The 15,168-nt window shown below is 35.1% G+C and overlaps 2 protein-coding genes and 1 pseudogene across 2 annotated transcripts; 1 reads left to right on the top strand and 2 right to left on the bottom strand.

The window, feature by feature from the left end:
• Positions 1-964: 964 nt before the first annotated feature.
• Positions 965-6,253, top strand: LOC120216134 (plastidial pyruvate kinase 2-like). Its single transcript, XM_039213649.1, has 12 exons — positions 965-1,307; positions 2,241-2,528; positions 2,756-2,921; positions 3,292-3,426; positions 3,573-3,683; positions 3,779-3,867; positions 4,212-4,274; positions 4,406-4,581; positions 4,933-5,035; positions 5,168-5,316; positions 5,635-5,743; positions 5,926-6,253. Exons 1-12 carry the CDS (start codon positions 1,071-1,073, stop codon positions 6,031-6,033), a joined length of 1,734 nt encoding a protein of 577 aa, XP_039069580.1. The 5' UTR covers positions 965-1,070; the 3' UTR covers positions 6,034-6,253.
• A 225-nt stretch (positions 6,254-6,478) lies between these two features.
• LOC120216135 (WD repeat-containing protein 91-like) lies at positions 6,479-7,616 on the bottom strand. Its single transcript, XM_039213650.1, has 4 exons — positions 7,498-7,616; positions 6,973-7,296; positions 6,779-6,887; positions 6,479-6,688 (listed from the first exon to the last, which is right to left on the bottom strand). Exons 2-4 carry the CDS (start codon positions 7,284-7,286, stop codon positions 6,569-6,571), a joined length of 543 nt encoding a protein of 180 aa, XP_039069581.1. The 5' UTR covers positions 7,287-7,296; positions 7,498-7,616; the 3' UTR covers positions 6,479-6,568.
• A 2,668-nt stretch (positions 7,617-10,284) lies between these two features.
• LOC120215854 lies at positions 10,285-12,370 on the bottom strand (annotated as a pseudogene).
• Between the last annotated feature and the right edge of the window lie 2,798 nt (positions 12,371-15,168).

The raw sequence follows: 15,168 nt of genomic DNA on the forward strand, positions 1-15,168 counted from the left end.
TATTAGGCTCACACATACACGATAAATCTCCACCATCCAAAACTGATTCAAAATATTATTTTATTAATTCTCTCAATTGTTAAGTTACAAAATAATATTTTAATTATATAGTTTTTTTAGTTCATCGACTATTAAAAGTTACAAAATGATCACTCAGACTATTCATTATGTTTCAAACTCGTCATTTTTTGTTAAAATTGTGACGATATTCTGAGTTGAATGTTAACTTACTGATTGTGATATGATAAAATTTAATCACATAATTTTAAAATATTATCATATTCTAGTTATTATGTTAACGTCCAACTTAGACCACTGCCAATTTTTTAACGGAAAAGGACGAGTTTAGAATATAATGAATAGTCGAGTGATCATTTTATAACTTTGAATAATCGAGAGACTTAATAAAACAATACTCTATAGTCATGAGACCATTTATATACTTTACCCTTAATAAAATTATCAACGTAGGGAGGTTTCGATGTTATTAATTAGGTAAACTATCTGTTTAATATTTAAATTATCCATTTTAGTTCGTTTCAGTACTTAAACTTTTAATTTTTTTAAAATTATATCTAACGTTCAATATACATTTAATTTTAGTATCTATCGTTAAATACTTTACACGTCTAGTATTTAAATTATTAGTTTTGGTTCTTTTAATACCTTAACTTTCAATTTTTTTAAAATTTAACGTTTAATTTTAAACGGACACAAAAATGAAATAAAAACTAAAATTTTTATCGATAATACTAAAATAAAATAAAAACTAAACTTTAAATATAATCTTAGATAAATTAAAAATTTATGTACTAAAATAATAAAAATTGATAATTAAAATACTAAACTCGTAATTTAATATTATTAATCCAAAAGTCCGTACTATTGTCGATACAAACTAAGCACCAACCTCCTTTCATCCTTCTACAAGCAAGTATTTGGCGGCGATTTCTCCAATGTCCAACTTATTTCTTTAAAAGATCAACAAAAGATTTCCCTCACCATTTCATCCGCTCCTCTTCCATTAGACGTTTTCATTTTCCTCTCTTTCACTGCTCGCATTTCAGCAAATGGCGCAAGTGGTGGCCACTAGATCGATTCACGGCTCATTCTTGAGCCAAGGCTCTGGATCCGTTCACGAGCGAGCGGCCAAGGTTAGGCCTGCGAGTTTCGCTTCGAAAGTGCTGGCACATGACGAGAAGAGGAACAAGGGCGTCGTGATTAGGAGGAACTATCGGATTACTGCTAAGAGAGCCGTACGCGTTGAGCCTGAAGTTATTCCCGTAACGCCGGAGGATGTACCGAAGGTTTGTGCAGCTGGGAACCTTTTTTTGATCGTTTAGCTTATGTGTTTGGTTGGTTAAAAAGCATGCGAAAAGGAAAAGAAAAAGGAGAACATGTGTCGATATTTTCTAGATCTTAGTATGTTTTTGGATGAAATTAGAAACCGATAAAGCATTAGGCTAAATTATATAAATGTAGTGGTACTATGGCGTACAGTGAAGTTGTATAATGTTCTGTTTGGTTTGTTGACCATGCATTATCCTATAAAAGGAGAAATCTGGTAGCCGTTGTGCACTATAGTCATGGTTTCATTGACAATCTGACACCAAACCATGAGAAAAATATTCGAACTCACGTCAAAGTTTTCTGCTGAGATATTGTTATTTGTTTGAAGCCAGTGTTTCATTTTCTGCTTGTTATGTATTTGCCAAAGATACTATCTGAAAAATGAATGACATAAAAGTAATTCATGTATCTGTGTAGTATTCGTGTACTTCGCTACGTTGTGATCTTGTTAAAATATTTTATGTTGGCATAAATTTTGATACCGTAATAATTTGTATCATATAGATATTGAGATATTGGTGTATTTATGTTGTGTTCATGGAATTCTTTCAGTGTTGTTTCTAATGTTGCCACGTCTAGCATAACGTATCAATGATAATGGGATGATTCCACCTGTTTTCCCTCTTACAGAAAAAATAAATGGAGCATTGAAGTTTATAACAATTTAATATTTGTGGGTAGATTTAGGAAGTTTGATTTATATGTCCTAGCTCACCTAAAATTTAAGTTTTTGGTATATGCACTCTATTATAGATTGAGGGCACTTCAGTTGCACGACATAATATATATGATTTTAGTTGTCATTATATCTATAATCAAAGGACTTATCCTGGGAAACCATTGCTTATATGTTATAACATTCGGTAACTTTTTTCTCTCTTTTTCTTCAGAGAGAGGAGCAATATGAGCAATTAATGGGGATTCAACAACTTGGTGACACATCAGTGGCTATGTGGTCCAAACCTACCGTTAGACGTAAAACAAAGATTGTTGGCACTATTGGTCCTTCAACAAACACTCGAGAAATGATTTGGAAATTGGCTGAGACTGGAATGAATGTTGCTCGTTTGAATATGTCTCATGGAGACCATGCATCGCATCAGAAAGTTATTGATTTAGTTAAGGAATATAATGCACAATCAAAAGACAACACTATTGCAATCATGCTTGACACCAAGGCAAGTTTCCCTCAATTTCATTATGTTCTACTCTGTGACGCCATGTTCAGGTTGCTTGAGTAATTGAGTTTGTTAATTTATTGTGTAAAGCCATTATAATTAGTTAGACATAGTGATGTTGGCAACAATAAACAACCGATATCATGTACATTTCTCTGATAGTTCTAATCCTTTTCATTTTTTTATAGTTTATTGTGTTCTTATGATTATTTGGTTCTGTTTATCAGGGTCCTGAGGTTAGGAGTGGCGACTTGCCCCAACCAATTACATTAGAAACTGGACAGGAATTCACTTTTACAATTCGGAGAGGGGTTGGGACACCTGATTGTGTCAGTGTCAACTATGACGATTTTGTTAATGATGTAGAAGTTGGTGACATGCTTCTTGTTGATGGTATGTTACCATGAGACTTTCAAATGCATGTTAAAGTACTCTTATTAAAATTTCCCCCCTTAATGTTTTATATGAAATGCAATTCATACTTTCTTGGGTCTTTCTCAAGTCGTAAATGAAATGTTTATCGTTATAGAGGAAATTTCTTTGTTCTATTTAATTAAGATTTTTTATTGAATAAAATTATGTAGTAGTATACAATATCTCTATATTTTATTTCTAGGACGATGTGTATCCTTTCATTATCAAACAAGAATTTGGTGTTCTGGATTATTCTTAAGTGATGAAAACAGAACACTAGAAAAATCTCAAGAAACACTTTTTCGTTTTGTTGATTATATGCTCCTCTGACTTTTGATTTGTGATGTAGGTGGTATGATGTCATTAGTGGTGAAGTCTAAGACAAAAGATTCAGTGAAGTGTGAAGTAGTTGATGGTGGTGAGCTCAAGTCTAGGCGGCATTTAAATGTCCGAGGAAAAAGTGCTACACTGCCTTCCATTACTGGTTGGCCCTCTAATTTTAATTGATGAAAAATTTACGCTGCTTTGTAGAATTTTCACTTTCCTCCTTTTCTTTCGCTCACTCCCCCTTCACTCGGTTGAGGGATTGTAAGGCACAACGGATTAACTATTTCCATTGATTTTCTGCAGAAAAGGACTGGGATGACATAAAATTTGGAGTAGACAATAAAGTTGACTTTTATGCTGTTTCATTTGTTAAAGATGCTCAAGTTGTTCATGAGTTGAAGAATTATCTGCGGAGTAAGTTATCTTGAGATTTTTCATGAACTAGTAACAGTAGACTTGGTATATGCTTTAAAGTCTCCGCTAATGATTTTTTCTTTCGCTTTTGGCAGGCTGTGATGCTGACATTCATGTTATTGTTAAAATTGAAAGTGCAGACTCCATTCCAAATTTGCATTCAATTATTACAGCGTCTGATGGGGTGATCACTTAAATCTTTTTGCTGAATATTTAATGCAGCTAATTTTAGGTTATTTATGTGTAGAAAGATATAAGTAGTTTTCTGGCTATTTAATACATTTTGTTCTATATTTGCCTAAAAACACTCCTTCATTCAGGAAAATTGGTGCTAAATTATTATGAGGCCGTTCATTTCAAATATTAGGTAGCATCTTTGGGTTTAGCTGTTACTTCTTTTTACCATCTTCTTTACTGTAATGGGGAAAGCTCTGGGAGTCTGGAATATGATTTGAAGTAAACTCTAGTTATTACCACTTCAGTGATAGATGTGTTGTGTAAAAAGTAATCCATGTTCTTTTATTTTAGGCAATGGTTGCAAGAGGAGATCTTGGTGCAGAACTTCCTATTGAGGAGGTTCCTTTGTTACAGGTTCGTTCAGGCTTTTTATTTAACTGTAAAGACTGGATTTGGATGAATTATTAAACACGTTTTCTAAACTAGAAAAGAAATGAAAATGTGTTTATTTATCCATTTAGAATTCTACTTGGTGTAAAATGTAGGAAGAGATAATCAGAACATGCCGAAGCATGGGGAAAGCTGTAATTGTGGCAACCAATATGCTTGAAAGCATGATTGTTCATCCAACACCAACTAGAGCAGAGGTATCTGATATTGCCATTGCTGTTCGAGAGGGTGCTGATGCTGTCATGCTTTCTGGAGAAACAGCTCATGGAAAGTAAGGAAGTTAAGTCCATTGCATTTTACAAATTTTTAAACTTATTGCTCTTCTTACCCCTTTTTTCTTGTATGTCTAGCAGCCCTTGTTAAATTTTCTATTAGAAGTAGGTAAAGATTAGGAAGTTTAGTTTAAAAACATCCCTTGTGGTAAACAGGAAGTTTATTGAATATCCTTGAATTCTAGTTGGTGAAGGTATAAGAATACTTGAATATCAACGTAGCAAATATCCCTTGGACAATATCGTCGGGTCAGCTTGCTTTATATTTTCTCTTGAGCGGTTAATTTATGGACAGTATATGTAAATTGCTCTACCTAAATGCAATTTGAAAAAAATTCACTTTCTTGTAGGTTCCCATTGAAAGCTGTTAAAGTGATGCATACGGTTGCTCTGCGAACTGAAGCAACCATACCTGGTGGTGAAATGCCACCTAATCTTGGACAAGTGTTTAAGGTCACTTAACACATTGCATGCACTTTTTATAGGCTTTTAGGCCTCCTTTTTTTCTTTGTTTCTTGGCCATATTCTCAATACTTTCTTTTTCTTTATCAACTATCAATATTGACGGGAGTTACTACTTCATAGAACCATATGAGTGAGATGTTTGCATATCATGCAACCATGATGTCAAATACTCTTGGACTTTCCACCGTTGTCTTCACCAGAACTGGTTTCATGGCTATATTACTTAGCCATTATCGTCCTTCTGGCACCATTTTTGCCTTCACAAACGAGTGAGTTTTTCCCATTCCCGAATCTGAAATTTGTTACAATTGTTTAACCTTAGTTAAAGGCTCCCCCTTTTTGTTTCTCTCTCTTCTTTATGTCCAATTTATTTTGTATTGTGGCACATTAATGGTCTATCCATTTGAGTTTTGACTTGATGAAGAAATATTAATCGGAAAGGGTAATGGGCTGAGAATATCAATGAAAACATAAGTGCAATAGTTGGCTAGTAGTGTATGGCCAAAAATGAGTATCTACTAGACTACCAGTACCGGGCGTTGCAGGGCTTGAATGTTAGACTGACAATTACTTTAATGGTCATGCAGGAAAAGGATACAACAAAGATTGGCTTTGTACCAAGGGGTATGCCCCATATACATGGAGTTCTCAGATGATGCCGAGGAAACCTTTAAGGATGCTTTAGCTCTGCTACAGGTAAAGTTTTAGCTTTTGTTCATGCATCAGTCGGTTCACGTTTATTTTGGAACCTGGTATCAAGTGGTTCATTGATCGTACTGCATCTTGGTGCTGTTTGTTGCCTCCTTCCCCCATTTCCTCTTAGAAAAATGGATCGATTCTTTATATACCGTGCTAGAACTAATATGATTGATGTGCAGAAGCATGGAATGGTAAAGAAGGGAGAAGATGTGGCACTTGTTCAGAGTGGCAAACAGCCCATCTGGCGATCCCAGTCCACTCACAATATTCAGGTCCGCAAAGTGTAGAGGCTTGAAGATTAATGGAGAATCCACTTGACCGATTGATCATCTTCATGCAAATTCTTAGTATTTCGAACAAGCGCAGAGAAAGAAGAGGATCCAGGTTAGGTTTTAGTAGGTTCCTTCACGTCATATGATTGATTGGACACGTTTGGTTTAGCCTGTATTGTCTTTATTTATTCTGGGTTTTCTTCTGTTTGCTTTAATCCATGGATTGAAAAAAAAAACTACCATCCTTCATAATAACAAATGATGTTCACCTGCAGTTGGCTTGTTGTTAATTACTGATATGGAGAGACAGAGCACAGTTCACAAGTAAATGAAAAAAAAAATAGATTTACGGTACAAACATTCAATGACTTACAACGTCAATCACGAGATTACCTCTTCCAAACACCAGCAAACGGATGGCATGCTCAAACATGCAAGCAAAAATGAAAAAAAAAACTATTTTTTCATACTACAAAGCCTATAATTGGTCTTCATTTACCCGAAATTGGGAAGCAGATACAGATGTAATGTTGTCTTCATGGTATGGAAGTTATTCGAACCGAGTAGTCTGCTGACCGGTCAAGAAAATCGGCAAGGTTGGGTGCCAATCCACGGTTGTTATTGCTGCAGTGTGGGAAAGAGTTCTGAATCCGCTTGAATGGCCTTGTACCTGATCCATGATAAAAAATATATATATAAAGGCCGAAACAATTAGTTTTGATACTGGCCAATGATTGTCAAAAGGCAGCGGATAACTCACCTGAAATATGGGTGCCCTTACAGAGCCGGATGTTACTAATAGCTGCCTCCCGTCAGCATCCGATGACATTTCATCTCTACAGTATTTTGACCTCTTGGAGTCGGAAAACCTACAAAGTGTAGTATCCACGTTACTAAATTCGGTCCCATTAATGAAACAGAACGAAGATGCAACCGTCAAGAAATGAAAATTACCGGCTAGAAGTTTGCAATGCATGAACAATGTAACACCGAAGAACAGAGCACTCCAATTCCGACAAGGTTTCAAGCATCGCGGTCTCGGACCATGACGAAAACCATTGCTCGAAGAACCTAAACAGACCAACTAATTTCTCGGCCTGGAATTTAGGAATATAAACCGCGAAAATCAAGTCTAACATCTTATTCACTTGAAAGCCGTTACCAATATCCGTACACAACTCAGTCTCAAAAGATTTTAATGTATTAGTAAATCCTCTGAAGACCAAATATTCCCTCACAAGCTCCTCCGCCTGTTGCATAGTGTCCATCTGATTCAATCTACAGAAACAAAGAAAACCTTAAGCACTACAAACTAGGTGAATTCTAGGATCAACCAAATATTAATCAAACTATGATTCAAAACATATTATGAAAAGAAAACTTTAACCGAATCAAGAACATGAAGAATTTGGTCTAGGGTTTGGTGCAACTGTCATTCTAAATCTGTACAAGATTACGAAAATTTTACAGAGATTGTACCCTGCAGAATTACATGGCAATCGAACGTAAAAGGAAGCAAAGCGTATGGATTGGGGGCTTCAATCTTGAATCTTGCATTTAGAAAAAGAATCTTTAGATTCTTCGATGGAATTTGCTAAGAGCTTGGGTGCTTTAAATATATATAGTGATTTTTATGTACCTTTTTTTCCGGTTAAATTGCTGATTACGTGTCACATACTGTAGCTGAGTTCACTTTTCAGTAGCTAATTGCTAATTTTTATTTGGGATAAATTAATTTTTAATCTTAAATTTTAATAAATTTTTAATTTGGTCATTTTTTGTTTTTCATGATATAATATAATATCAGAGTATTATATTTAGAAAAAAATAAAATTAATAAAAATTATCAGAATTAAGAATTAATGTAAACACTTTTCTATTTTTACTAATTATCCACTCATATTATCATATAATATAATATTCTTAGTTTCAACAGAAAAATAAAAATTAAAAATAGAAAATTTTATCAAATTCAAGGGTTAAAAAAATAATATCACCCTTTTTCTATTTTTACTAACTAACCACTCATATTACATATATAATTTTTTTATTAAATTACTTTGATAGGAAAAGAGAATGTTGAATTTTTGAATTCGGGTAACGATCTTAACAAGGTACGTGTATTATCAATAGGTTAAGAAAATTCTAAACAAATATTACCTTATAATCGTTTAGACTAATAAAAAATTGGATAAATTATGCGTTTAGTACTTAAATTATAAGTTTTTATCTGTTTTAGTACCTAAACTCTCAATTTTTTTCAAAACCATACCTAAAATTAAGTTTTTGTTTCATTTTAATACTCGTTCAAAATTTAACATTAAATTTTGAAAAAAATGAAAATTTAGGTACTAAACACGTTAAGTTTTTAACGGCGGGGTACTAAAATAAAACAAAAACTAATAGGAACTGGTATTTATATATACACTTTTTAATAGGAAACCTGATAGTTTAAGTAAACATTAGTTATGGTTTTGAAAAAATTGAAAGTTTAAATATTAAAACAGAGCAAACCTAATAGTTTAAGTATTAAATACGTAATTTACCCAAAAAAGTAATAGTAACTGGTATTTATATATACACTTTTTAATTTTTTTATATAAATATGGGGTGAATGCAATGTATTATACGTTTAAATATTTAAATATTTGATAATAAATACTCATACATTTATATACAAGGTGTTCGAACCTTGAATCTCGAGGAATAACAAATCCCTTAATCACTAAAATTAGTTAATCACTTCGTTAAGTTAATTCTACACTAATGTACTAAACGGTGCATCAAATTATATAAATCAATGCATCAGAAATTCACACAGTTTATTATTATTTATTATTATTATTATTATTCATTCTGTATGAAACCTTATTTATCATATGCTTATACATGCAAATTTCTGGCTTTAATAGCATAAACCTGAAACCTCGTCATCGGCTTGCTTATTCACAGTTCCCTGCTCCATGAAACTCAACTCCAGCTGATACCGAACCCAGAAGAAACTAGGCAGAATATCCAACAACGCCAGGAAGTAGATCAAAGACGACTACATGGACAAAACGAAGGGCAACCAAACCAAGTTCCGGCATTGACCGCCGGATGAACAAGCTTGCTGTTTGGTTATTGAGACAAAAGCTACGGCTTGGAATAAAAGGTAAGCAATCGTTAATAGCCGCGTCTTCTTCTCGTAGAGATGCATGTTTCTCTTTTGTTTCTCGGCAGTGAGCTCAGCAATGGTGAATAGTAGTTGCTGTGGTTGATGATAACGTAAACGCAACGTGAATTTATATAGATGATGTGAGCGCGTTTTTTTTCGTTAGTTCCTTGTGACCTTCGAGTGCAGATTCCAGGAAGATGGATTTTAATGGAAACTAGTTTTTGAGTAAATTACACTTTTAGTACTTAAACGATCAATTTTGGGCCGCTTTAGTACCTAAACTTTAATTTTTTTCAAAGTCATACAAGAATTTTAGTTTTTTTTTTTTCATTTTAGTACCCGTTCAAAATTTAACGTTAAGTTTTGAACAAAAATTTAAAGTTTAGGTACGAAAACGAACTAAAACTGATAGTTTAAGTACTAAAACGAATAAAACTAATAGTTTAGATATTAATACCTAATTTACCCTTTTTTGTGCATAAAGTAAATTATGGGTGTATATTAATATTACTCCTTCTTGACTTTTGTACGTGTTGTTTTCTTCACGGGTTTTTTTTCTGGGAAAATAATGGCGAAGACTTAGAACCATGTGAGAAAAGGAAACGTTTGTAGATTGTTATCGAGGAAAGAACACATGAAACGTGGTGCTGTGATGATGAAAACCTTGTCCCCCTGTCCCAGTGACGTAATAGTAATAAATTACGGCCGCAACGCTGTTTTCAATCTTATAGATCATCGGGGTGACATTGTTGAATATCTGCAGGTAGCCAGAGATGACGGATGTGTAGTCATGGTAAACGAGCTTGACTGATTAAAATCCCTTTTCATTGCTCTGTACACATGTTACAAGCCTTCCTCGACAAGTTCCGATACCGTTTGAGGCATCGGCGGCGCGTTGATATCCATCGACCCTTCGAGCATTTTCACCACTTCCCCCATCGAAGGCCTCACGATGACCTCGTCTTGAATGCACCAGAAGGCGACTTTCAACGCTCGGGTCAGCTGTTCTTCGTCGACTGCACTTCCTAGTCGTTTATCCGCGACTTTCATCGGCGTTCCGTTTGTCATCTCCTGCACGTACAATTGCTAAATACGATTAAGTAGATACAATTTTTTTTTGAGCTATATGGAGGATGGATCGTTAGGACTAATGAGTACAGAGTATACCTTACAGGCCCATCCGGGGTAGAAGAAGTCCTCGGCATCGTAAGATATGTCGAGGTTTCTTCGGCCGCCGAGAATATCCAAAAGTAGTATTCCGTAACTGTAAACATCGGCTTTTACGGTTAGACGGTTGCTAACCCATTCCGGTGCTAAATACCCTCTAGTTCCTCTTACCATAGTAACAACATGCGAGTGCTCTCTTCCCATCAACTTGGCTAGTTCGAAATCGGATACTTTGGGGCAAAAGTTCTCGTCCAAGAGGATATTTTCCGGCTTGATGTCGCAGTGTATTATCCGGTTTCTGCATTGCTCGTCAAAGTACGCAATCCCTCGTGCGATCGCAATGACGATATTGAACCGAGTCGGCCAATACAACATCCTATCCAGGCACTGATGGGAAGGAAAGATCCACTTGTCTAGGGATCCATTTTTATAAACTCATACACCAGAAGACTACCAACAAAAACATATAGACTGCTCATTCGAACAAGTCATTTTACAAAACAAACTGAACAGAGAACAATGAGTAATTCGGATTTATTACCGGTGTGAACCCTCGGAGCAGTATCCGCATAGGCGAACCATGTTCATGTGATGCATGGAGCCAATTGTGTTCACTTCGGTTATGAACTCCTTCTCGCCGTGCGGAAAAACGCGGTCGAGTTTCTTGACAGCAATCAATGTTCCATCCGAAAGACTTCCCTTGTATACGCTTCCAAACCCTCCTGCAAATGATCATATCAATTCCAAGTGCATATGTGAAACTCTGAGATTCTGCAGTATATGTATATGTATATGTCTCTGTCTTACCTGTTCCGAGCAATTGAGAAAAATTGCCCTGCAAATCGCGGTAGCCGAAATTCAACGGTGCCCCTTCAAAGATCAAAGAGCTTTCAGTGGATTTCTTTATATCTCCTTCTATGAACATTGTAATACAACAGTAGACAAAGTAGGCCAATAAGGACACCCATGCTTAGTACAATCCGAAGCACCAAAATCTTGTCATGAATAGAACCAGACCCGGACCTATCACCACCTGGACCCAAAGAGACATTAGACCTGACCTTAACAACAGGGTCGAACCAGGGTCCTCGAATCCCCCGTAGTCCAAGCATCTCCACACTTTGAGACCGTGGGAATATCACTGTAATTTGCCAACACTGAATAATAAGAGAAATAGTAGTTGGTTTGCTGTACTGTTGCAATCTTGAAGTCTGAGGTCCGATTTCTGTTCCAATAATCGCATTTTCCGGTTGTCGACTTGTTCAAAGAGCAATACGTTCCATTAGCCGGACCGCTTACCTTGGAAGTACCGGGTAAACATGTACAAGAAGCATTCGTCTTGCTTCTATCCAAGTTACATATCCCGTTGCCGCATATACCAGCAATGTCACAGGGGTTCGACACAGCTGCCCATTCAGGTACCCATTGGCGCGAACCATTAACATCGTTATCCTATCGATACAAACGTAGGTTGCCATTAATCTCGATGATCAATCTCCAAAGCACCGATAATCGGACATTCGATTTATTCGTAGCCGAAGATAATCCATCATAGTCCCCATCGTTCTTATACACATAAATCGCACCGTTCGACAACTGGCCATAGACGACTCCGAAGCTTCCCGCTTCGTCTAAAACCGCAACGACATCGCCGGTAACGTTCGATATGTCGGGTGAAGCCCAATAGGAATAATTCGAGTAACCTTCAGGGGAATGATCAAATGTGTCGGGCAAGTTGTATGTCAAGGCAAGTGTTAATGAAGTGGGCTGTTGAAGCATCTTGAGAGCATAGTAGCTGCCATGGGGGACCGATTTCGATGATGTTAACTCGAGTGACACAGTCAAGGGTTGGTTAGGAAGAAGTGTATCCGTCGGATGCGCGAAACTCTGCCACGCAGGGCGGTTGTTGGCCGTGTAAAGGATGAAATTCCCGGATTCTGACATGACGGCGAACTCGGCTCGGCTTCCCGACGTGTTTGACGTCCAAACGGTGTCGTCCCGTCCATCAGTACGAGATTTCCGGTTGTGTCAAGCTCCAGGATTGCATCTTTGGTGACCGGAGAGTTTGTAGTTTTCGTAATGACTACAGATAGTGACGGGGTTTTTTCCATAAAAAAGGGGAAAATACGTGTTTATTATCTAAAATATCAATTTTAGTCCGTTTTAGTACCTAAACTTTTTTTTCTTTCAAAATCATACCTAAGGTTTAGTTATTGTTTCATTTTTAGTACCATGTTCAAAATTTTGCATTAGCTTTTGAAAAAACTTAAAATTTTAGGTACTAAAACGGATCAAAATTGATGGTTTAGATACTAAATGCGTTAAATTTTTAACATCGAGGTACTAAAATGAAACAAAAACTAATTTTGGGTATAATTTTTTTAAAAATTAAATGTTTAAGTACTAAAACAAACTAAAATTGATAGTTTAGGTACTAAATATATAATTTACCCTAAAAAACCAGTGACCATCCGGTAACTATATTCCATAATTCAGATTCAAAACTAGATTTACTAAACAAGGGTTAATTGGACCGACGTCGTTAAACTATAATCCAAATTCTAATTAGTCTCAAATGTATATTTTAAATATACTTATCGTCAAATTGAACTGATAATTTAACGTCAAGCCGATAAGTAAACTAATAAAAGAATCTAACTGATACAATATAATACTTGGAGCATGTTTCAAAGTTTAGGATCAATTTAGAATCTTAAAATAGTTACGGGATATGTAGTACAATTAACCCATTAAGGAAAATATAAAGCAGAACGTACCTATTAGTATTAGCTGACCAGACTAAGATTCTCTCTCCGGGAAGCTCAGTGAACCAAACCAAATCCCGATCAGAAAACGGTCACGAGAGTCCGATGGAGTGAAACCAAAAGCAAATGTACCATTATCGGAAACCCAACGTCGTCCCTGGTCACTAGCCAGCAACCTCGAGCCCAAACCGATTTGGCCGGCAATGCAGCCGGAGAATCCGATCAGAACCACCAACCTAAACAACGCCGGAGCGAAAGAAGAAGAGCTATCAGCCATGGAATACACAGTTCTAGAATCAAGAGACTCGAACTGAAGATGAGCCATCTTTTATGTCGGTTGCATGGCCACGATGACGGAAGACGAAAAGAACCCATTTGGGGGAGTGGGGACACGAGTGCAGAGTTTGGTGAACTAAAAGTTCGAAAAATGTTTGCCACCGAAACGGTCGGCTGCTGATGCAGCCGGACGCCATGGCACGTGTCGATACGCTTGTGTTTTTCGATCTAGGTAATCTTTTGACCAACGTTTTTCCGTCATTAATTATTGTGGGGTTGGTGTGGTACTTTATGATGTTGACATTTCATTTGTCATGTTTTTGTTACTGATTTAGTTTATCTGTCATGTTATCTGCCACATTATCAATTATCCGTAGACTATCATGTCAGCACCGTAACGGTCAACGAGAAAAACGTTGGTTTTGTGGCCAAATTTAGTTTATTTTTTGAATTGGAGGGTTACTTTGAGAGAAAAAAATAATACGAGGATCATATTAAATTTTTTAAAAAGTATAGGGACCTCTGATATATTTTTTTCCAAATATAAATAAATGTGTTATTTTACGTCCCAAGTGCTTATATTAAAGCATGTACCCCCATTTTAAATATGGTAATTAGGTAGGTCTTGGAATTTACCTAGTGTCGAGCTCATTTTAAAGCATGCCTTCTTCATTTTTTTTCTTGTTTTTTCCTCATACTTTGTGGCACTAATAAGTCACAATGAACGGCTAGAGTTTAATGGGTCCATTAATGGCACACGCATAGGCTCATAGTTATATATTTCTATTGGTTATTAGGTTATACTTTTTGCATTGGGAAACAATATCAATGTATTATCCTATTATCCACACTTCGTTTTTTTTATTAATATGATACAAGTATAAAGATATATCTGCTTGTTCGTTTAATTTTAACCGAACACAAACAATTAAAGTAATAAAAATTTTTGTTCATGTTCGTTCATTAATAAATATAGTTTGTTCGTGTTTGTTCATGTTTGTTCGTTAAAATGATAAACGAACACAAACGAACGAATATAAACGGACACAAATAAACGAACATAAACGAACGAACATAAAATTAATTGGATTTATATTTGAGAAGAGTTTTTTTCTTTCCATATATTTTTTTGTTTAATTGATTTGAGTATTCTTTTGTTTGGGTTTAAAATTATTAGGTCTTAATATTTTAAACGAGTACGGAGATTGAACAAAATATAAACAAACATACATAAATATAAATAGAATGATTGTTATTCTTTAAATTTTTTATTTAATAACGATATTGTAGGAATATTTGACTGTTCATTATCAAATAATTAACAAATCTTTCAAATATATATTATCATATAATTACCTATACTAAACAAACTCATACGACGACTATTTTTTACCAAAATATTTAAATAAAATAAAATAATAAGATTACATAAAAATATATGTTAAAAATATAACTGAATAATTTAAAAAGTAATAGATATAAACAAATATAAATATCAAATGCGAACGATGGTGATATAAGTTGAATAACTAACTTTATCATAATCCAATTGTTATCGATCTTTGATGTTTAAAGCACCGGTGGAGCCGGCCATATATGACACCCCAATTTTTTTTAAAATTTATAAATTTGATACCTTAAAATTTATATTTTTTAAATTTGACACCTAAAATAAATTTGTTGACACCTTAAAATATTTTTTTTAAAGCTTGACACTTTAAAATAAATTTTCTAACTCTGCTCCTAGTTTAAAGATATAAAATATATATATATATATATATATAA

Source organism: Hibiscus syriacus, unplaced genomic scaffold (genome assembly GCF_006381635.1).
Source record: "Hibiscus syriacus cultivar Baekdansim isolate YM2019G1 unplaced genomic scaffold, ASM638163v2 tig00110156_pilon, whole genome shotgun sequence".
In the NCBI taxonomy this organism is placed as follows: domain Eukaryota; kingdom Viridiplantae; phylum Streptophyta; class Magnoliopsida; order Malvales; family Malvaceae; genus Hibiscus; species Hibiscus syriacus.